Source organism: Mobula hypostoma, chromosome 8, assembly GCF_963921235.1.
Source record: "Mobula hypostoma chromosome 8, sMobHyp1.1, whole genome shotgun sequence".
NCBI lineage: Eukaryota > Metazoa > Chordata > Chondrichthyes > Myliobatiformes > Myliobatidae > Mobula > Mobula hypostoma.
Window position 1 is genome coordinate 78118040 of NC_086104.1, and position 24045 is coordinate 78142084.

The following is a 24045-nucleotide window of genomic DNA, read 5'->3' on the forward strand; positions in this document are numbered from 1 at the left end:
GGCACGTATGGTTTTGCCTTAACAGCTACTTAGCTCCATTCTAAGGATTTGCATTCAATGCATAAATTAATAGTTCAGAACTATATTTACTTTCAGATTGCTCAAAAAGGAATAGCTGGCCTGCAATTGCACAAATTAATTTAATTACTCAAGATTGTCTGCAATTCTAAAATTACACACACTTATCCGAACCAACAAAAATGAATGTTAGATCTACCAGATTCAAGAACACTTACAAATCATCAACGTTTGCAGTGTTTTGCTTAAAGAGTGGAATGAAAGATACCAAACATAACCATAGGTAGATTACTGTTCTAAAAGTATGGCGCTTACCCTCGTTCACAGTATGTGTTTGTACTATAACGTCATTCTGAGTTATTCTCTCAAGATCTGTTACAATAGTAGCTATAGTTTAACTTACAGAAAATGCACTCTGTCCCATAGGTGAGACAATTGTTATATCTGTCACAGTTAGTTTCTCCTTCATTAAGAAGGTGCATCATATCACTTGACTGTCGAAACTTCATATGAAACTTTCAGATCTAACCCATAGCTGAGGTTATTGATAGTAAGAGTGTTTAGAATGCCTTGGGAAAAGTTGAAAGTGCATGTTGGATTCTGACCACTTTACTGGATATCAGCCATCTGTTCAGCTTGCTTAACTTTCCTTTTGCCTTCTTACACTGTGATGTAAAGATGGAAAAGAAAACTGACAGAACATTAACCTCAGGATCTCAAAGACTAAATAAAAGATCAGGTATTTTATCTTCACACGGGTTATTTCATATCTTACTGTTATTCAACTACACAGTCTGGTTTTAAGAGTAATCTGGGACACAAGCATATTATTGTACCAATTCATTGGCTATTGGTTGTTTAAAACTGCCCTTCTTTGATGTTGTTAATCTTTCATTAATGTAAAAATATGCTGCTGGCTCATTCACAAGTATGTCAGGTTATAAATTTAGGATTTATAAATATATTTTGCATTTTTAAGCTTTAGTAGGGATCAAATGTTGCTTGCTGAGTGGCAGTTAGATCCTTTTCTCCATCTCCCTGGCCGGGGTGAGAACTAACAAACCATCCACCAGGGTTTCAAGCTGCCATTATTCATGCAGGTGCTCAGTGAGTGAGTGATATCCGGAAACAGCATTTATCACAGTGGACTTCAGATACTGTCCCATTCCTTTTCTAGACAACTGTAACTGAACTGAACTGCAACTGAAACTGTCTTTCTGCTTTATTGGTTGTCATATCATGGGAGCATAAGAACTAGAGAAAGCTTTTCAATCCCTTGACTTTTTTTTGCAGTTCAATTATATCATACTTCATCTGTGTACTAACTCCATTTACTATGTTATCTCCACATACCTTAATTCATTTGGCTAGTAGAATTGTCTGAAACTTAAAACACTTTATTTAGCAAGCAATTACTGCATTCTGTGGTGTGACAAACTGTTCCATAATTTCCCTCCCAAAAACCCTGACTCCGATTCTAAACACTTGCTTGTCCTAGACTCAATTCAAACAGAAATCAGCCTATTAGACCCTTTCAGAATTGTAGTAACCTTAACTCATGCTCCTTTCTCTCTCTCTCTCTCTCCCCCTCCCTCCCTCCAGTATTTGAAACACATAGTCATTAACATAATCTCTTTTTATAAACGAATCCTTGGCACCTCAATAAATTTCTTGTTGACTCCAGCTACTCTTCTTCCAAGATCACTATATCCACTCTAAAATACTGAATCCCCAAAGTAAACAGAAATACTCAGTTCTACAATTGTGGAAAACACACATCAGCTCCCTTACACTACAGCAAAATGAATTGAATTTCAATTTTCAACTCCTTTCTACATGATAGAAAATCAAACGAAGATTAAATTTGTATCATCATCCATTTCTCGAAACTCTGGAATAGATTTGCTGAAACAGATAACGATGTTTAAATGATGCATGTCTTTATTAATCCACTAATGTTCCAGCAAGCTGTCATGAAGAGAGAGATACCCATAAATTCCAAATTGCCATAAGCCGTAGATCAATTTGTGGTGCTAAGCCATTATTTTTGCATAAATTGTAGGAGTCTGTGATTTAGACAGCACTACTCTACTTGTGATTTAATTGCCTATTAAACTAGCCATAGAAAGTAAATCTAGCAATTAATGATGTACAAACAGTATATAATTGTTAACTCAGTCCAACTCTCTGAACTATAATGATTTTATATTCTTGATCCCTCTAACTGTAAGATAATAAATGTGTCAAATTTGAACTTTTTTTATTTTCCTTGTGCTCTTTTCACTTCTTTTTCATCTGCATTGAAATTCTCAGTGAATGCACATACTCCAAATAAACTTCATTCTCTATCCTTATTTGTGCTTGCATAGTCTGTTGTTTATTGATCCTAGTTACAGTGACTGCTCTATAGATTTGCTTAGTATGCCCAGAGGAAAAAGAATCAAAGGGTTGTAAGTGGTTTCATGTATGCACTCTGAGAATAAATTTTACGTTGAACTTTGTTTAATTCTCAGACCTTTAATCACTGGTTAAGAGTGTTGGTCCCATTATTTGCTAAGCCGCCAGATGTCTCATTGCTCATGCTGCGCCAATGCTTCCTAGCATTTCCAGCATCTTTGTGGCCAAAATGTTTCTTATTAAAGACAAACATCTGATGACAGGCAGCACAAACAAGGCACATCACAAGAGACCTCTCTGTACTTTAATGCAAGGAGACTCACAGGCAAGTCAGATGATTATAGATCACACATGGAAATATGATGTTGTCATGGAACTGTAGTTGATGGTAGGGCAGAACTAGCAGGGGTATAAAAGATTTAGATGCCACAGAAAGGACTGCAAAAGAAAATTGTGAGTTGCACAATTGATTGGGGAGAACTTAACGGCACTACTTAGAGAGAACCTATGAATATGAGAGGGTTGACCACATCAGTGGGAATATGCTGTCAGCTTCCAAGTAGTCAGCAGGACGTAGATTAACAGATGTGTAAACAAATAGCTGTAAGGTGTCGGAGCAATAGGTTTATAATAGCGAGGCATATTATCTTTACCAATATTACTGGAATAGCTTATAACAAATGACTTCCAGGCAACAGAGAGTAGCACACTCAAAATGCTGGAGGAACTCAGCAGGTCAGGCAGCATCTTTGGCCGAGTCCTGATGAAGGGTCTTGGCCCAAGACATCGACTCTTCATTCCTCTCCATAGATGTTGCCTGACCTGCTGAGTTCCTCCAGCATTTTATATGTGTTACTCTGGATTTCCAGCATCTGCATAATCTCTTGTATTTAGATGCAACAGAATTAAGTATGAGTTTCTCAGTCTGTATGAGGGGAGTCCAACTATAGATAGGGCAGTACTTAATCTTATCTAGGAAATGAAACTTAGCAGATGTAGGAAGTGTCAGTGGAGAACATTTTAGGAACAGCAATCTGTGGATGTCAGTGTAGTTTGGGAAATGGGTTAGGTTGGTTTTCAAGAGCTTGAATTAGCAAAGGTTGATTTCAATAACGTAAGGGAGGACTTTGCAAAAGAATATTGGAAGCAGATGCTTGCTGCTAGAAGAGAATTCATAAGAGTTCAGGGCAACAATGTTCCAGTAAGGGCAAAAAAACCAGCAATGGCAAGATGAAGGAACCTTGGTAACAAGGAATATTGCAGATTTGATTAGAAAAAAGATAACATATGACAGTTTAGGCAATTGGGATCAAGGGAGTCTCTTGAGAAATATAGAATGTGTAGGGGAGAAGAAAGAAGTTAGGAGGGAAAAGGGGCCAAGAATTATCCTTGGCAAGTAAAGAATTCTATAAGAACATTAGGAGAAGAGGATAGCCAGGGAAAGAGTGGATCCCCTCAGTGGCCGAAGGGATAATCTATGTGGGGACACAGGGGATGGGGTAAGGTCCTAAATTAATATTTCTTATTGGTACTTACAAAGGAGAAGGACATGGAAGATGAAGGAGAGATACCTGGATAATCAGGGAGGAGATTGTGAATAACCTGGAGCAGATAAGTATTAAGGAGGAGGAGGAGGTGTTAAATGTTATTGGACCCACAAGGATTGATAAATCACTAGATCTAGATGAGTTATTTATTTGTTTGTTTGTTTATTTATTTATTTATTGAGATACAGGCCAGAATAGACCTTTCCAGCCCTTTGAGCCATACCTCCCAGCAACCTCCTGACCTTATATGAGCCTCATCAAGGGCCAATTAACCTACCAGCTGGCACATCTTTGGTAGGTCACAGACGAAACACCCAAGGTCACAGGGAGAACGTACAAACTCCATACAGGTACTGGCAGGAAATGTACCCGGGTTGCCTGTACTGTAAAGGTTTGCGCTAACCACTACACTACCATGATGCCCCAGTTCTATCCTCGGTTGCTATGGGAAGCCAGAGAGGAGATCGTTGGGGCCCTGATGTAGATTTTTGCATCTTTATTAGCCACAGATACGGTGCCGGAGGATTGGAAGATAGTTAGTGTTCCTTCATCTAGGACGGACTTAAAGCCATTGCTGCTTGCTAAAGTTAAAATGCAGATCATCCACAATCCCTCTGAATGACTGTGTTTCCTTTTGCACCCATGTTGGCAATGTCTGCCATAAATGAGTATTGTTATTTAGAGCAGGGTGAATAGAGGGTGGAATTTACAGCAGTTGTCTAATTCATTAACTAAGATTGTATTCTAATAATCACATTTACTGCCTTTGTCCAAAAATGAAGTATTGATTTTTTCTGAAAATATGGAATAGTGGAATTTTCAATATCAATTCATACAATAAATTTAATTTACTTTGTGAAACAACAATGGATTTAGTTCTCTGATGAAAATTAAGTCCTTACCTCTTCAACAAGCTGAAGCATGCGTCGGGTGCTTTCCAGTGACTGTGAAAGGAAAGAAATGAAGGAAAATAAGTAAACCAGGATAGAGTCACAGTCACAGAGAAGTATAGCACAGCACCAGGCCCTTTGGCCCATCTAATCCATGCCAAAACCATTTAAACTGCCCACTCCCATCGACCTGCACTGAGACTGCAGCCCTCCATACTTCTACTATCCATGTGTATATTCAAACTTCCCTTAAACTTTGAAATCGAGCTTTCATGCACCACTTGTGCTGGCAGTTCATTCCACACCCTCACCATCCTCTGAGTGAAGAAGTTTCTCCTCATGTTTCCCTTAAACTTTTCACCTTTCACCCCTAACCCATGACCTCTGGTTGTAGTCTCACCCAACCTCAATGGAAAAAGCCTGCTTGCATTGACCCTATCTATAGCCCTCATAATTTTGAATACAACTCAATTCACCTTATTTTCTGTGAGGAATTTCATTTGTGCAGTGGTAAGGACAACATCAGAGAACTTAAGATAAATAACACCACACTACACATAGTTAAACACAATATAAAATACTCACAATAGATAAAAAATAATACATATAATTTAAAATACAAACGGACTGTTTTTACTGTCAAAGGTGCTATGCGCACTATATATTCAAAATTGGGTGTTGAGGAGGTGAATGGAGGAAGGCACGAAGCGGGATAAGGCTCTTCCAGTGCTGATGGGTAGGGACCTGTATCAGTGTCCCAATGGCATGAGATTGTAGTATGTGTGAAGTGTATGTGTGATGTCCTCCTCTATTTGTTGAGCCTTCTTTATTGTTCGTCCCTTATGGAAGTTGCTGAGTGATTCTTGTTCCTGACCAATGATTTTACTGCTTGTTCTGACAATGTGTTGAGTGTGCTGAAGTTGATGGAGCTCATTACTCTGAACCATGCCGTGATGTTGTAGGTTCATATTGATTCAATGAAGCATTTATCAAATGTCTGGAGAATCGATGGCTGGACCCGAAGTTTCCGCATCTTCCTAAGGAAGTTGGCACCTCTATCAAATCTCCTCTCAATCTTCTGCATTCCAAGGAATATAATCCTAACCTATTCAATTAGTAATTAAGACATAATAGTTTAGTCATTCCCCAATACATAAATATGAATAGAATCATAGATTTATAGAGCAATAAAGGGGCCACACATCCATTATTCTTGTGCTAACATTCTGAAAGAACTATTTAGACTTCCTCTTGTACCCTTTCCCCATTGCATTGCACAGTTCTTCCCCTCAAGCATTATTCAAATTCTAGTCCATAACTTTCTGTAGTGAAACAGCTATAAGCTGCAGTTTTCAACCTAATGATAAATAGTGCTGTAACTGGTCACTGTTCATTAAAATTTGGCTACTTTCATTTTGCCACTTGTCAATCATTAGAAATAATTTTGTCAAAAAACATGACTTTGTGGCATAAACGTTATTGCACTGATAATGGATCAATGTGGTATAGTTATCTGCATACTGAAAATTGTTAACAACAAGGAAATGTCCAGAGAAGGTAAAAATGTTGTCATTTTGAAATGAAACTCGAGTTCTGCTAAGATCTCTTAAGCTTTAAACAGCTTTCTAGATCAACAGTATATAATGCATTTATTGTTCATTCATTCCACAGTGATGCAGTTTAATGTTATCAAGAAGGGGAATCAGTAAGCTCTCCTTCACCTATATCTACTTCCTATTCTTTGCAATATCTCTCGCAGAGGCAATCCCAGACCAAGATTGGTCTCAATACAATCAGGAAAACTCTTGGATGGCTGCTGTGAACAATATTTATTCTTGTCCCTACAGGTGTCCTGCATATACTCACAGGAAAACTAAGTATGACACTTTTGTTAGGAGGCAAAATCACTGAGTGACTTTCCTTTGTCACTTCATGTCTGCTTTGCCCTGATCAGCTTATGCTGAAGCTTAAATTCCTAGATTTGATCGGTAGGTTCATACATAGTATTAACAATTTAGACTGCGTGACAAATAACCTGTTTCAGTGCTGAGAACCTGATATCATCTGGAACACACAGTAAAAAGAAGATAAATAGATCTATTTTTTTACCCAAATCTACAGTAAGGCCATATAAATACTACTATGCTTTAATACTATCAGTACAGGATGTAAGCTACAAATTTGATTTGCATTTTAATCAATATTATTTTCAGGACATACTTGTTTTTCTCAATTGCCTAGTTACAGATTGCAACTACTTGCATTGAATAATCATGTAAATGATGGCTATAACTCCAAATAGTAACATTAATTATACAACACAATGTGATTAACACCAAACATGTATAAATTTACTGAAAGTTCAATATGTGAATCAAGAAATTTACCCATAAATGTTAAAATATTTTTTAAAAGCTGGAATGTAAAAGCTTCTGTTAATGCATGATGATATTAGTGACTTCTTGGGCACTGGTGGCTAGGCTACAGATTTGATTAAACCTTCCTACTTACAATGTTTTTTTCTCTATTGTGCATATTAATGACAAGGTCAGAAAGGGATAGAGTAAAAACAAAATAGCCAAAAGGATTACAGAGAGAAATTGATAGAGGAAGAGGGAAAAAAGGAGTAAAGAAAAAAGAGGAAAAGAGAGACCTGGCAGAAAAGCTAACTCAAGGCATAACCAAATCAGTAATATAGAACAAAGACTTCCATCTATATAGTTTCATAACATCAAAACATACTTCAGAAAGGTGAGAAATGACAGTGGAAATAAAAGAAGGCATTATAGACATGGTACAGTGTGAGCCAGTTTATAAAGATTGGGACATATGTACCAGACCAAATGACTGAATTTAAAAATAGACCGAGGTTCAGTCACTAAAAAAGGGTGGAAGAATGTGTAGAACGCTAGTATTGAATAACACAGATCTTGGGTGCTAAGTCTGAAGCAATCTGCTTGGGACAGGATCAATAAGGCTGTGCAGATGTTGTTCCTATCTGTGCTTTTCTCCTTTATCTAAGTACCATCAGTTACAGACAAGTGGTCAGCCTTTACAAATGTGCAACAGTTCTATCTTGCCATTACTTCCTTTTGTCGGCTTTAAAGCATTACAGAAATTCTGTGGCAGCTGACGGCACCAACACAGGGAAATGAGTTCTGAAGCCAGTGGAAGTTAAGCAATTCGGAGCTCTTACACAACGTGACTCACCTCGTCAGCCACCTGATCAGCACGCTGTTGCATGTTCTCCAGTTCATTGCGCATATCTGCATCATCGGCCATGATGAAACAGTCCTACAATGGCAACAACAGTTCCCAGCAAGATGTAGAATAATGGCACTGATTACACCTGCTGATAAAGAAAGACGGGCGAATTAGGCTGATCTACTTAAATATAAAAATTACACACTTTCCATTTTTGTAGTTTGCATAGATATCGACTATCTCAAACACAATTATTCATTACAAAGATTAAAATGGAAATCACAGTTCTACTGATACTGTTAGTATTACAGAGAGATCAACAACATTGGCAGTCAGCCTAAATTTCACTTTTAGTTAGGTTTTTCCTTGTTTTCACTTTGTATGTCAATTCTCTTTCCAGGCAGGGCTTATTACACAGGAGGATGTTAATTTATTGGGAAATGCTAGTTAATAGGAACGGGGTGGGTACCGAGCACTACAATATTAACTCCTTAAACAAGGATGTCAACACAGACTCTCTCCCGAAACAAGATAACAAAAATCTAGGAGAGCATATGCATGCCACATGTTCTCTTTTTGAACTAGATGTGAATTGAAGGATTCAGATGGTGTCCCATGTGAATGTAATTCCCAAAGTATTACTTCAACAACAGCAGTTGTGTTGTGAAAAATGTATATCAACATAATTGAAAACAAGTTATCTGCCCATTATCACATTGCTATTTGGGGGAGCTTGCTGTGCACAAATTGGCTGACATAGTTTGCATATGATGACTGTGGCCAGACATGCTCTTTGAAATAGACCATAAAGTGTTAGAAGTAGTCAGCAAATCTGGCAGCATCAGTGAAGAAAAATGTTAGTCTTTCAGATAAACAAGAGTCCATCTGACAAAAGCTCTTTAACTTGAAATGTTTACCATTCACAAGACTGAAATGTTTACTGTGTACAGACCCAGTTTAGAGTTGATGGACCACATGGCCTTGAGTAATGTTCTACCATTTCTGAATTGAATTACTGTTGTGTCTACAAACCTTCCAGGCAGTGAGTTTCAGAACTCCATCCTCTCGATGATATTCTTTTCCTTTTCTCCCCTTTAATTCTTCTGCCAATTACTTCGTCTACTGTATACCCCATGTTTTTTTTTATCTTTACTAAGGGGAATGCATCTTTCCCATCTACTCGTTTGGGCCCAGCTTTCCCTGTTCCAAAGGAGATAGAAAGACCCTAATGTGCATAAAAGAATATAAAAGCAAGGATGTAATGTTGAGACTTTATAAAGCACTAGTGAGGCCTCACTTGGAGTACTGAGAGCAGTTTTGGGCACCTTATCTTAGAAAGGATGTGTTGAAACTGGAAAGGGTTCAAAGGGGATTCACGAAAATGATTCCAGGATTAAATGGCTTATCATGTAAAGTGTGTTTGATGGCTCTGGGCCTTTATTCACTAGAATTCAGAAGAATGAGGGGCTTGATAGAGTGGATGTGGAGAGTTTCCTATGGTGAGTGAGTCTAATACCAGAGGACACAGCCTCAGAATTGAGGGGTGTCCTTTTAGAACAGAGATGAGGAGGAATTTCTTTAGCCAGGAGGTGAAGAATCTGTGGAATTCTTTGCTCAGGCAGCTGTGGGGGCCAAGTCTTTATGTATACTTTAGGCAGAGGTTGATAGATTCTTGACTGGGCAGAGCATGAAGAGATACCAGGGAGAAGGCAGAAGACTGGGTCTGAGAAAAAAAAATTGGATCAGCCATGATAAAATGGCAGAGCAGACTCAATGGACCAAATGGCCTAATTCTGTTCCAGTATCTTATTGCCTTATGGTATCCAAACTTCCCTCTGAGTTTCCAAGTTCAGGTTCCAGCTACATCCATGTACATCTAGACAGCACCTTCTCCAGTTCAAATCATTATTCCTGACCATAATTATATGTGGCTGAAGTTGATTAGAAGGGATGATGGTAAACCAGCAATGGCAATGTTATGCTTGTCATGAGAGTTTACAATTTACAGATAGACTCGGAAATTCAGGTTGACACCGGATCCCTGGAAAAGGCATTTGTAGAATGTCTAGGAGATGGCTTTTTCAAGAGATTTTGGTTGAGCCCACAGAGGAAAAGGCAGGATTAAGGAACCCTTAGAAGCAGAGACCATAATATGAAATAATTCATCCTGCATTTTGAGAGGGAGAAGCTGAAATCAGATGTAATTGTATTTTAGCAAATGGAACTACAGAGGCACGAGAGAGTAAGTGGCAAAAGATGATTGGAAGGGATGACGGTAGACCAGCAATGGCAGGAGTTTCTGGGAATAATTCAGAAGATGCAGAATCATTTCATCCCAAAGAAGAAGGGAGGATGAGGTAACCGTGTCCGACAAGGGAAGTCAAAGACAGCACAAAAGCAAAAGATTGAGTATACAATATTGCAAAAGTTAGTGGGAAATTTAGAGATTTGGGAAGTTTTAAAAACTACCAGAAGGCAACCAAATAAGCGATAAGAGGAAAAATGATACATGAAGGTAAGTTAGCCACAGGATAAAAGGCAATACCAAAAGCTTTATCAGCTATACAGAAAGTCAAAGAGAGGCAAGAATGGACAACAGATCATCGGAAAATGATACTGGAGTAGAGTAATAGGGAATGAAGAAATGTCAGATGAATTGAGTAAGTATTTTGTGTCACTCTTAACTCTGGAATAAACCTACAACATACCACAAATTTGAGAGAGTGAGAGGACAGAAGTAAATGCTGTCACTGTTTCTAAGGAGAAATGCTTGGGAAGCTGAAAGGTCTGAAGGTGAATAAGTCCTCTGGACCAGATGGAGTACATGCCACTGTTCTGAAAGAGGTAGGCATTAGTAATAATCTTTCAAAAATCCTTAGATCTTGCAATAGTTCTGGAGGACTGGAAAATCACAAATGTTACTCACTCTTTAAGAAGGGAGGGAGGCAAAAGACAGGAAATGATGGTCCAAACAACAGGAATTCTGTAGATGCTGGAAATTCAAGCAACACACATCAAAGTTGCTGGTGAACGCAGCAGGCCAGGCAGCATCTATAGGAAGAGGCGCAGTCGACGTTTCAGGCCGAGACCCTTCGTCCTGACGAAGGGTCTCGGCCTGAAACGTCGACTGCGCCTCTTCCTATAGATGCTGCCTGGCCTGCTGCGTTCACCAGCAACTTTGATGTGTGTTGTTAAATGATGGTCCAGTTAGGCAGCCCAGATAGAATGGACGTAGAGAGGATATTGCTAATAGTGGAAGATTATGGGACCAGAAGGCTCAGCCCCACAATAAAAGAACATTCCTATAGAACAGAGATGAGGAGCAATTTCTTTTGCCAGAGGGTGGTGAATCTGTGGAATTCATTGCACAGAGAGCTGTGGAGGCCAATTCATGAGTATATTTAAAGTGGAGGTTGATAGGTTCTTGGATAATAAGGGTGTCAAAGGTTTCGAGGAGAAGGCAGGAGAAAGGGCTGAAGGAAAAATAATTCAGCCATGATTGATTGGTGGAGTAGACTTGATTGTCCAAATGGTCTAATAATGTTCCTACATCTTATGGTCTACAGTCTTATTAAAATAACAGATTTCAGAATAAAGTGTTACAGTTACAGAGAAAGTGCAGTTCAGGTAGACAATAAGGTGCGAAGGCATGATGAGGTAGATTGTGAGATTAACAATCCATTTTATTGAACTAGGAGACCTTCAATAGTCTTATAACAGTGGAATAGAAGCTGCCTTTGAATTTGCTGGTAAGTGCTTTCGGGTTTTTGTATCTTCTGCCTGGTTGGAGGGAGGAGAATAAGGAATGTCTGGGGCAGATGTGGCTTTTGATAATGCTGGTTTCTTTACTGAAGCAGCAAGAAGTGTAAACAACACTCACAGCACGCTGGAGGAACTCAGCAGGTCGAGCAGCATCCGTGGAAACAATCAGTCAACGTTTCAGGAAGGAACCCTTTGTCAGGACTGAACAGGGAAAGGGCAGAGCCTCCAGGAACTCCTGAAGGGGCAGAGTTCCTCCAGCGTGTTGGGAGTGTTGCTTTGACCCCAGCATCTGCAGAGTATTTTGTGTCTGAGAAGTGTAAACAGATGGCTGTGAGTTCCAGATATTAACCACCCTTTATGTAAAAAAAAGCTTTCCGCTCAAGTCACCTTTTAATAGTGCCGGCAAGTGGCCTGTGCACTCTCTCTCATACAACCACACCCTTCCTTTCATGTGGCAACCAGAATGGCAATCAGTAGGTGTGCTTCATCCAGTGGTTTTGCAACTTGAACCACAATATAAAGTGCCAGAGTTTATATTCAAGCCCCGACTTAGTAAGGCAAGCATGCCAAATGCCTTCTTTACCAGCCTATTGTTCAGTGCTCTGACTTTCAGAGATCTGTGGATTTGAAATGTGTGAATGTTGCAGTTGGAAAGGACAGCAGAGATCAATCATTAGAAAAAATTAGCTACATTATTTATAAATATTCTTGCACATATGCTATCATCTTGTTATCCCCCTGCTGATAAATTGTATTTCCACAGCCTCAAGAATGTTTCATATGTCAGATGAGTAATGGTAAAAAATAAAAACTAAACAAAACTTCAATTCTATATACTTATAAACCAAATAATTATGAGGGACTGGCAGTAAGTATAAAACTTTAATTCAATCTACTGATGTTCATACACCATACAGTTGTTCTCAGAGTCCAAATTATATTAATGCTAATGGAAGCGTTATGCTCTAATAAGTTCTGGCAGGAAATCAATGCAAAGCGTTTCAGCTATCTGTTATCAACTTGAACACAGCTGGCTTGTCTCAAGACTAATTGAGAATCTTTTTGACCCTGCTCTCTCTCTGCTAACACCTTACATTAATGATGTTGGCAGACTAATATTTTCTTGATGAAAGTCATCAAGATCGCAGGGGTCACTGCTGACCAGAATTCTAACTCGACCAGCCTCATAAATCCTTGTTACTACGTGTGCTGGTCAAAGGCTGGGTATCTTGTGTCCCCGGGCTCAGCTCCTAATTTTCCAAAGCTTTTCCACTACCATCCTTCCCCCCGCCCAAGACAGAAATCAGCAGAAGGAATAACCTCCTCTTGGGTTGATGGGGACCAACATTTAAAAATCTCTGTGATCATCCAAGACAAAGTAACTGCTTGACTGGGACTTTTTTTTAGATTAGATTATGAGGACACTCAGTCCTCGTTTATTGTCATTTAGAAATGCATGCATTAAAAATGATACAATGTTCCTCCAGAATGATATCACAACAAAACACAGGACAAACCAAGACTAAAACTCTCAAAACCACATAATTATAACATATAGTTACAACAGTGTAAAACAATACCATAATTTGATAAAGAGCAGACCATGGGCACGGTAAAAAAAAGTCTCAAGGTCCCGATAGGCTCATCATCTCACACAGGTGGCAGAAGGGAGAAACTCTCCCTGCCATGAACCTCCAAGCGCCACAAACTTGCCGATGCAGCACCATTGGAAGCACCCGACCGCAGCGGACTCTGAGTCACTGAAAACTTCGAGCCTCCGACCAGCCCCTCTGACACAGCTTCTCCGATCACCATCTCTGCCGAGCGCTTCGACCCCAGCCTGGCCGTCGAGCAACAAGCAAAGCCAAGGACTTGGGGCCTTCTCCTCCGGAGATTCTGGACCACACAGTAGCAGCAGCAGCAAAGCAGGCATTTCAGAAGTTTCACCAGATGTTCCTTCATGCTCTCACGTCCGTCTCCATCAGATCAGGATTGTGCACGGCACCCTACTTGACAAATAACAGACATCACCACCGGAGTGGCCGCTGCGAGCTGCGTCGCACCGCCAATATTCAGCACCGTGAATATTCAATTTTACCAACAGCACTACATCCTGGTTCAGGCCATACCATTCAAATTTGCACTATAGCAAATCACCAAAGTTTCTTCAGCAGCTCCTCCCAAACCCACTGCCACACCCATCTGGATATCGCCACCAAATAAAGATTGGACTCAAAGTCAGGACTAGCATCCTGTCTTGGCAATAAGTACAATTCCTTCATTGCCGCACAGTCCAGATGCTGGAATTTCCTGCATAACAACCATTCAGCATGTGGAGTAAAGCCCATTTACTGCTATCTTCCAAAGGATAATTGATGGAAGACAATAAATACTGCCACCAAGGATATTTTCAAGAAAATATTAGTCTAGGGGGAGCAACACAACCTGTTGGTCTGGTTTCATATTATTTGATAGTTTATTCTTGTGTTTACATGTCCTATTTCTTTTTAGTCATCCTTTGTTGGTTTCTAAAATCATTCCCAGTCCTCTGGCCTAGCACTAATTTTCATAACAGAGTACATATTTTCTTTCAAATCATATATTCTTATGATATTAAAGAAAACCATTTATCCCCATCAAGTCTGTGTCAAGTCTCAAAGCAATCCCAGCAATTCCATTTCCTGCAACCTATTCCCTCTCGCATGTCCTTCAACTCTCCCAAATCTCCTCCCACTCACCTACGCTTCTGGCAATCTACAGGAGCAAATTTCCCAACTAGCCCATCTTTGGGACGTGGGTGGCATTCAGAGCATATGAGGAACCTCCATGTGATCACAGTGAGAACATGCAACGTGAGAATTGACAGCACCAGAGGTGAGGATTGAACTTACATCGATAGAACCGAGAGGCCGCAGCACTACCTCTTGGGTCACCATAACCAAAAATTTGATACCATGTTTAACTTCCTTAGTAAGCCATAGAACATGCTTCTTTTGCATGGAGTCTTTTTTTTTGTGATCAGAATATTCCTTTACTAAGACATGCAAAAATACATTTGTAGCCATTGCTGATCTGCTGACTTAACCTTTAAGCTATTTTTTCCCCGTCTACTTTCACTAACTTTGTCTTCATATCTTTGCCATTGATTTTATTTAAGAATTGGACCCCAGTTTCGGACTCAAGTTTCTCATTTTCACACTGGATTTGAACTTCTACCGTGGTAAGATCATTCCTTCCGAGGGAATCCTTTACTTTGAGATCATTAATTGATCCTATCTCATTCTGCAATAGTGGACCGAAAATAGTTTGTTCCCTGTTTGGTCCCTCAATTGCTCTCAGACACTGAATGCACTCTATAACCTCATCCTCAAGGTTGCTTCCGATTTGTCCAATTTATATGATACTGGTATCACTCATGATTCTTAAGTCCCTATAATTCTATTTTGTCCTGTAATATAGCTACAGTTAGGAGGCCTGTGTACTATTATCCCTAATAACTCCTTAGCTCTCCTATTTCTTATCTCCTCATATCTCCTATCAAAATGTCATGCTTTGCACTTCTCAGCATTAAATTTTCTCTGCCAACTAGCCATCAGCCTGTCAATATTTTGATGGAGTTTGATACAATCCTCCCCCATAGTTTTCTGTGTATCGCTATTTGCAGATTTGGAAAATGGATCGTGTACATCAAAATTCAATCACAATATATATTAAGAAAATTAATGTGCCTGGTACCAACCGCAAGGAACTCCACCGTACATTTCTTTCAAATTCCCTCATTAGCCCTTTCTGTTAAATTGTTAGAAAACTTCACTATGCTAGATGGACACAATTGCCTTTAAGTATACGATGTTCAAAATTCATAGTTCAACGTAAATTTATTATCAAAGTATATGTCACTATATATTAACTGAGATTCATTTTCTTGCAGGCATTCACAAACGAACAAAAGCTTTGTTTTTTGAATCAATTCCCTCCTGTCCAAATGTTTACTAATTCAGTCTATAATATTGGTTTCTAGAGTCTCCTCATCACCAAGTTTAAATTCACTATTCTGTAGTTATTAGGCTTAGTCCCACATTGAACATGGGAGTGACGTTTGCGGTTTTCCAGCACTCCATTTGAATCTGCAAAAGCTTTTAAAGTGATGGCTAATGCCATTTCAGTTTTCTCCCTTATATCCTTCAGTAATCAGGATGCAACCATCTGGCCAAGGTGATTTATCCAACTTAACTCCTGCGATCCTTCCGGTATCACCTCTTTATCAATTTTTAGTCTATCCACAATATCAGCTACATTTCCCGTGCTGAGATTCCAGCAACACTGCCTTCATCAAAAAGTACAACATAGGCCAAGCCCTTAATGCTGTGCCAACCTTTTACTCTACTCCAAGATCAATCTAACCCTTCTCTCCCACATAGTCCTCCATTTTACTTTCATCCATGTGCTTATCTAAGAGTCTGTTAAATGTCCCTAATTTATCTGTCACTACCACCACTCCAGGCAGGGCATTCGATGCACTTATCACTCTCTGGTTAAATAACTTATCTCTGACATCCCCGCTATACTTTCCTGCAATCACTTTAAAATTATGCCCTCTCATATTAGTTATTGTCTGGGAAAAAGGACACTGGCTATCCACTGTATTAATGCCTCTTATCATCTGGACACCTCTCTCAGGTCACCTCTCATCCTCCTTTTGCTCCAAGGAGAAAAGCCCTCACTCACTCAACCTATCTTCATAAGACATGTCCTTTAGTCCAGGTAGCATCCTGGTACATCTCCTCTGCAATCTCTCTAAAACTTGCACATCCTTCCTAAAATGAGGCAAAACTGAAGCAATACTCCAAGAGTGGTCTAACCAGAGTTTTATAGAGCTATAACATTACCGTCTAGCTTTTGAGCTCAGTAGACCAATTAATGAAGGTCAACACACCACACCGCCCTATCAACTTGTGCGGCAACTTTGAGAAATCTACAGATGTGGATCCCAAGCTTCCTCTGTTCCTCCAAGTCACTAAGAATCCTGTCATTAACCTTGTACTCTGCCTTCAGGATTGACCTCCCAAAGTGTATCCAATCACTTCTCTGGATTGAACTCCATCTACCACCTCTCAGCCCAGTTCTGCATCCTATCGATATCCTATGACAACCTTCTACACTCTCCATAATACCACCAATGTTTGTGACATCTGCAAACTTACTAATCCACTGTTCCTCATCTGTTATTTATAGAATCACGAAGAGCAGGGGTCCCAGAACATATCTCTGCAGAGCACCACTAGTCATCAACATCCAAGCAGAATACACTCCATCTACCACTATTCTCCATCTTCTACGTGCAAGGCAATTCTGAATCCATATAGCTAAGTTTCCATAGATTCCATGCCTCCTGACTTTCTGAATAAGCTACCATGAGGAACCTTGGCAAATGCCTCAGTAAAATCCATTTACACCACATCCACCTTCATCAACTTGCATCGTCACTTCCTCAGAGAAGTCACCCTGGCTCATGCGGCTTGACCTGCCCTTTGAAAGCCAGGCTAATCAGACTACGCTTCTCCAAATATTTGTAAATCCTGTTTCTAAGAATCGTCTCCAATAGTTTTCCTACCAACCATGTAAGACTCATTGCCCTATAATTCCCAGGATTATCCTTATTACTTTTCTTGAACAAAAGAATAACATTTGTCACCCTCCAATTATTTGATACTACTGGGACTAGTGAAAATGCGAAAATTATCAAAGGCACAGTAATCTCTTCCCTCACTTCCTATAATGATCTGGGGCATATCCCTCCCAACTCAGGGACTTACCCATCCTAATGTTTTTCTGTAGTTCCAGTACATCATCCTTCTTAACCTTGAGGTGCTGCAGCATATTAGATTGTTTTACACTCATCTCACATTCATCAAAGTCTACCTCACTGCTGAAATATGAAGCAAAGTGTTCATTAAGGACCTCCTCTACCTCTTCTGACTCCAGGCAAATGTTTCCTCTTTTATCCCTGATTGGTCTTACCCTCACTCTAATCATCCTGCTGTTCTTCACATAGCTGTAGAGCGCCATGGAGTTTTTCACTGATGGAATGGACTCATTTGGAATGCCAGTCCCTCCCTCTTCCTCATTCAGTAGATTTCTTTGTGTTTTTTATTCCTCCTACACATCTTTTTACCCTCTCTTCACCTGTTTATAAAATATTTCAACATTCCCCCATCATGCTTGCTGCCAGTCTTCTCTTTGTCTCTTTTATTTTTCACTTCCTCTCTGAACTTTCTGTAGTCAGCCTTTTTTTCATTTGTATTAACAACCTGGCATCTATCATTTTCTCTTTATTTTATTCTCCTTTTTGGTCATTGAAGATGTTCTTTCCATACCCTTCTTGCCCACAGAAACACCTGTTCATCATCGATGAAATCAGTCCATCTTAAAGTCCTTCCACTATTCACTTAGTTTTTGTCTGCCTAACATCATTTCACGCTTCATCTCTGTGAGAACGTCAGGATGAAATCTGCAAAGGCAAAATCATTCTTATGCACATGTACTTTTGCATTTTATCCGAAGTGCTGATAATACCATGAAGCACCTTTATTGGTCAAGTACAGACAAATGTCAACTGAAAATTTGATCCTACTTTCATTTTTTCAATGCCTGGGCTTTTGCTAACACATGGCCTCGACGGGTTTCAGTTTGGAGGGGAAAGTAGACAGACAAATTGAATGTAAAAATATTTATTTATATATTCCTTTCATGAGTTTGGGACATCCTAAAGTTGTTTACAACCAATTAGGAATAGCTGCCACGGTCACAGATATCTGGGAACCATGTTGCATACAAACAGTTCTCACAAACTACAATGCAACAATATATAATGGAATGGGAAAAGTTCAATGTGCAAACAGAACCGTCTTGTGTACATTGAAACGCACAGTGAAATGCATTGAATCAGTGAGGATTGTGGTGTTGCCATTCGTCAGGCACCAACATAGCATGCTCACGACTTGCACTAACACTAACCATGCACCTTTGGATTGTGGAAGGAAACAGGAGCACCCAGAGGAACCCAATGTGATCACAGGAGGAAAATACAAACTCCTTACAGACAGCGGAGGTTCGAACCCTGATCAAACAGCTGGCGTGCTGTAACCACTATGTGACCTTGCTGCCCACAGGATTTGTAGGACCTGGTCTGCAATTGAATGATGGTGTGACACTCAGATGGAACAGAAATGGAAAATTCTGTGAGGTGCACCAAGGGAATTGATGTGTTTACCTTGATAACACAATAACAACACAAAAAAAGTGGAGGAGAAATGTGAGTAGTTTAATTTTTCTCTTCATGTCCTTGGGCCTCAACAGTTCCTGGGGTTTAGACTGCAGGTTTAGGTGGATTACTAAGGGCCCCACTTTTGCATTGATTAAACAGTTGCAAAGGCAACTGTTCTCCTGTCGATTAAACAACAGTTTCTTTAAATACTCCAGAACAATTTAACTAAACATTCAGCTGCCAGGACCAAAGTCAGTGTTCCTTCCTTAAAACCTATTAGGCCCACGACCTAATTTCCGTTTATAGAGTTCAATGCCAAATATTGTTTCATAATACTTTCAAATGCTTTGGGATGTTGTACATTATTAAAAGTACTACTTAACTCGGTGTTATTGAAACCAGCTCGGAGACCATGTTTACAAGTTGCTTTGATGGCAATCTTGCACGTATTGAAACAGTTCATTAAGTTACCTCGGCCCAGGCAAAGAGACTAAAAACTTGCTGGATTACAGTTACTGAACTCAAGGTAGCCTGGAATACACATAACTTTTCTGCAGTTTACTAACTGCTTCAGCAAGAGCAAGAACCCCAGAACACACTCAGTCATCAGGAGGTTCCATCTTTTATTGTGGAAGCAAACATGCGACTCGTGTAGTGTGCAGCAGTTCAAGAGGAAATTGGATCTGTCCCTTGTAGTGCTCTCTTTGGAAAATACTGCCCCCGATTTTATTCTGCTTGAATCAGCTAGGGGGTTTTCTGCTGTGTGTCCTTAACCTCTCCCAGGTGATTAGATGGCAGCCAGGAAATGACTTCAGCAAATGCTGCACTGCACCTGGGACTCTGCATTAAATTTAAAATAGCTAAGACTTGCACTCTGGATACCTGATTCAGCCATGTGCACAGACTCTGATGTCAGCTGTGGCTCAGCGTCAACTCTGAGACCACAATTGCTGAGTTCTTTTCAATTCAGGAACTTGAGGCCAGCTGTCCCATGCAGGACTAGGAGACTGCTCCTTTGTTAGTAATGTCATCCTCTGAATAAGGCATTAAGTCAAGGTGGCTCACCCACTCAGATGGACTTAGAAGATCATGAGAGCCAATTCAAAGAAAAACTGAGGGTGACAAATCTTTGGAATTCTCTGCACTGGTGGGTGGTGGAATCTAGACCATATAAAGTATTTGAAGGTGGTCCAATATTTGATAGATTGAGGGATAGAGCAGGATGGAGAAGGGAGACGAAAGAGCAGCCGAAGCCAGCATGGATCAGCCATGCCCGTACTAAATGGTAAGGCAGACTTGAAGGGGCTGTTTCTACTTTCTTGTTAAAATGAGCAAATGACTATCTGTTAATAAAATTAGCAAACCAAGCAACTGATCATGATCACATTTTTCTTTGTGGAGTTTTTCTGGGTACGACTTGGCTGTCAAATTTCTACATTACAACAGTAACACACTTCGGTGCTCAAGGAGGCTCTGCCGGGGATGGACTGAACTTTACTAAACTTCTTTAAAGCACCGCTGTACCCAGCAGCTCACGGGAACTGAGGGGGCGACATCTAGGGGTACCCTGTTCGGGGGTGAAGGGAGTTTAGAGAGGTGTGTCCTGCTTAGGGTGAAGAGACCAGTCCAGCAAAACGTGCAATAATGATGTTGTGATCATTTACAGTTGGAAAATGGCATACAGTATCATCTGATCCGGTGACAGGCAATCCCAGCCACTGACATTCACAAGTGCAGATGTATAAATGAGAAAGTACCTCTCTATTCTATGTATAATACAGAAAAACTGATGTGTTTTTGTATAAAGTGGTGAAGTCACAGCAGCTGGATTTGTCACATGCAGTTGTTACATGTAGATTGGCTTAATGTTTTAATTCACTGGCATGATACTATAATTTTGTAACCTGGTAATTATTTAATACAGAGCAAAACTGCAGGGGTGGTAATGAAATTTGTAACGCTTCCAAGAATACTAGGAGAGCCACAGGAAGTCAAATAAATCTGTCCCAGTTCATACAGTACCTTGCAACTTCTACTTTTTTTTTTACATAGAAAGACAATGTTTATACTCCTTTGTTTGCATAAAAATCAGATATGATCTCACTGAATAAAAATCGGATGTGATCTCACTGAATAAAAATCGGATGTGATCTCACTGAATGGCAGAGGGGGCTCAAGGGGCTGCTGAGGCTTGCTCCTGATCCTATTCGTCATGTCCTGAAGCCCTGTGCCTATGTCATCTCATCAATTAGTATTTAATGTATATTGTATCACAGGCTTCTGTTATCTAACTTCAATTTTGAGATGTGGAAAAGCCAACATTAATTGTCCATCTCACATTTTTCTGAAAGGGTGATAGGAGTCCTTCTTCACAATGGAAGATCCAGCAACCACAAAATGGAGCAGTTAAAACATTGCATTGTCTGGAAACTAATAAGAAGGTCCAATCCTGAGATCAAGTTTCCTTCCCTAATGATTATTGGAGGACCAGACATGTTTTTATTTCAATCTAATAAATACATTGTTAATTTTAACAATAAGAAAATATACCTATAATAATAAATATTTACAATGTTTATTGTTTAATATACATTAAATAATAAACATTGTAATAAAATAACAAACACTATCTTATTTCCAGATGCTAAATTAAATTAGGAATTGACAATTTAAACTTTCTTTCTCAGTATGGGTGTCTGGATTAATAATTTGGTAACATAATCACTACACAGCCCAGTGCTAAGGGTGAAGTAAAGGATGAAAACATATCTGCCAACACCACTGAAAAAGACACATGGAGACCTGTAGGGAAAATATCTTGTAGGATAATTAAGTATGACAGAGGTATGGGGCAAATTAGAGAACACTTTCCTAGAGCCTCTACAGGCTCAGTGACCCAGCCTTCCTCCCTCTGTGCTATATCTTCATCTACATTTTGGAAGTTTTCCAAAACCTTCTTACCTACTACTTCTGTAACCTCCTCCAGCAAGAAAATGTTTTGCCCAGATGGGTTTTTTTTTTGTTCTACAAGTTTCTCATTCATTTCCAGTTTTCACCACTCTGTCACTGATAACCATGCATTTGGCTAGCTGGATACAAAGCTAACCTCTCTCTCCCCTTCTGGAAGTACTCCTTAAACCCTACCTCTCGTACAATTTTCTTGCCTACTCTTCCGGCTGTCTCCTTATGTAATTCAGTATCAAAATGTATTGGGTAATTCACCTGTAAATGTATAAAATGCTGTGACAGTATCGTTCCGTGAGAACAGAAGGAATGTTAAAGTGATCTTGATGAGAGATATGAAGATTTAAAACAGGGGTTCCCAACCTGGAATCCACAGACTTCTTGGTTAATGATAAGGAACAACAAATTCAAATTCACAAGTCAGTTCAGAATTGCAGGATCTCAAAAGGTAAAGGGATCTTTATCTCATGGAGAAAGGCATATTGAGTCGATACTCGTCAGACTTCAGAGTAAGGTATCCTTACTGCAACATGTAATATTCTGAGAGGGCTTATGGGCAAGATGCTGAAAAAATGTTTATATATCAGCTTCATTTGTCACATGTGCATAGAGACAGACATTGGAACATACAAAGAAATGCTTTGTTTGCTTCAAATGAAATCAGCGAGGATTGTGCTGGGGGCAGCCTGCGAGCGTCGCCACACTCCTGGCACAATGTTGCAGGTCCACAGTTTATGAACTCTAACCTCTGGAATGTGAGAAGAAACCAAAGGACCCAGAAAAAACCTGCCTGGTCACGGGAAATCGTTAAAAATCCTTACAGACAGCAGCAGGAATCAAACCCCAGTCGATGATTGCTGATGCTGTAAAGCAACCACATTAACTGACTCACTGCCTTGCCTCTAGATCAGGAGTTCCCAACCTGGGGTCTGCTGATCCCTCAGATAACAATAGGGGTCCACAGCATAAAAAAAGGTTGGGAACTACTGTTCTAGATATCCCTCTAGAACCAAGAGGATGAATGCTGAACTAAGACATCACTCATTCAAGGCAGAGATAGTAATAAATTTCTTCCCTCAATGATTTGTGAAACTAGAAATCCCTCCCCTGAGATCATGGAGGTTGACTCTTTGATCAAAGTCAGATCCAAAACAGGGAGCTTTTTTGGAGTAGAGTGGTGTCAAGATTTGATCAGCCTGATGGGATTAAGTGGGCTATTCCTGCTCCCGTTTTTTCACGGTGCTACTCTGTGAAGATTACCATCATGCTAGTTAATAATGAGGAGCCAACACAAGGTCACAGAGAATGCATTATGGATGAACTGAGAGAAAAATGGAGTTTAACAAAAACATAAAAGATTCGGCAGAAGTTGGAAATCTTGGGCAACATACACAAAATCATGGAGGAACCCAGCAAGTCAGTAAGCACCTATGGTGGGGAATAAACAGTTGATATTTTGGCCCTTCATCCGGACTAGGAAGGAAGGGGAGAGAAGCTAGGATGAGAAGGTGGGGGGGGGGTGAGTGGAAGAAGTACAAGCTAGCAGGTGTTAGGTGAGACTAAGCGAGGGGAAAGGTGGGTGGGTGGGCGAGGGAAGGAGATGAAGTGACAAGGTGGGAGTGGATAGATGGAAGAGGTAAAGGCTGATGAAGAAAGGATCTAGTAGGAGAGAACAGTAGGTCATGGAATAAAAGGAAGGAAGGTGGGAACCAGAGGGAGGTGATCTGCAGGTGAGAAGAGGTGAGAGGGTAACCAGAATGAGAAATGGAAAAAGAGAGATGGCTGGGGGGGGTGGTGGGGAAATTACTGGAGATTAGGGAAATTGATGTTCACGCTATCATGCTGGAGGCCACCCAGATGGAATATGAGGTGTTCCTCCTCCAAGCTGAGTTTGGCCTCATCATGGCAATAGAAGTAGTCATGGGCAGACATGTCAGAATGGGAATAGGAAATCAAATTGCTACCAGGAGATCCCGCCTTTTGCCGCAAACAGAAC

At 40.0% G+C, this 24045-nt stretch overlaps 1 protein-coding gene across 6 annotated transcripts in view; it reads right to left on the minus strand.

Moving 5' to 3' along the window:
* The window catches only part of LOC134350662 (synaptosomal-associated protein 25), a 161076-nt gene that overhangs the window by 57847 nt on the left and 79184 nt on the right, over nucleotides 1–24045 (minus strand). For 5 of the 6 annotated variants that reach the window (XM_063056161.1, XM_063056162.1, XM_063056159.1 and 2 more), the window contains exons 2-3: nucleotides 8063–8204; nucleotides 4865–4906 (exon numbers count right to left, since the gene is read on the minus strand). In XM_063056161.1, coding sequence (XP_062912231.1) covers nucleotides 4865–4906; nucleotides 8063–8134 — 114 coding nt within the window. In that variant the 5' untranslated portion in view covers nucleotides 8135–8204. The remainder of the gene's footprint in view (nucleotides 1–4864; nucleotides 4907–8062; nucleotides 8205–24045) is intronic. The other variant, XM_063056160.1, reaches the window with a different exon arrangement.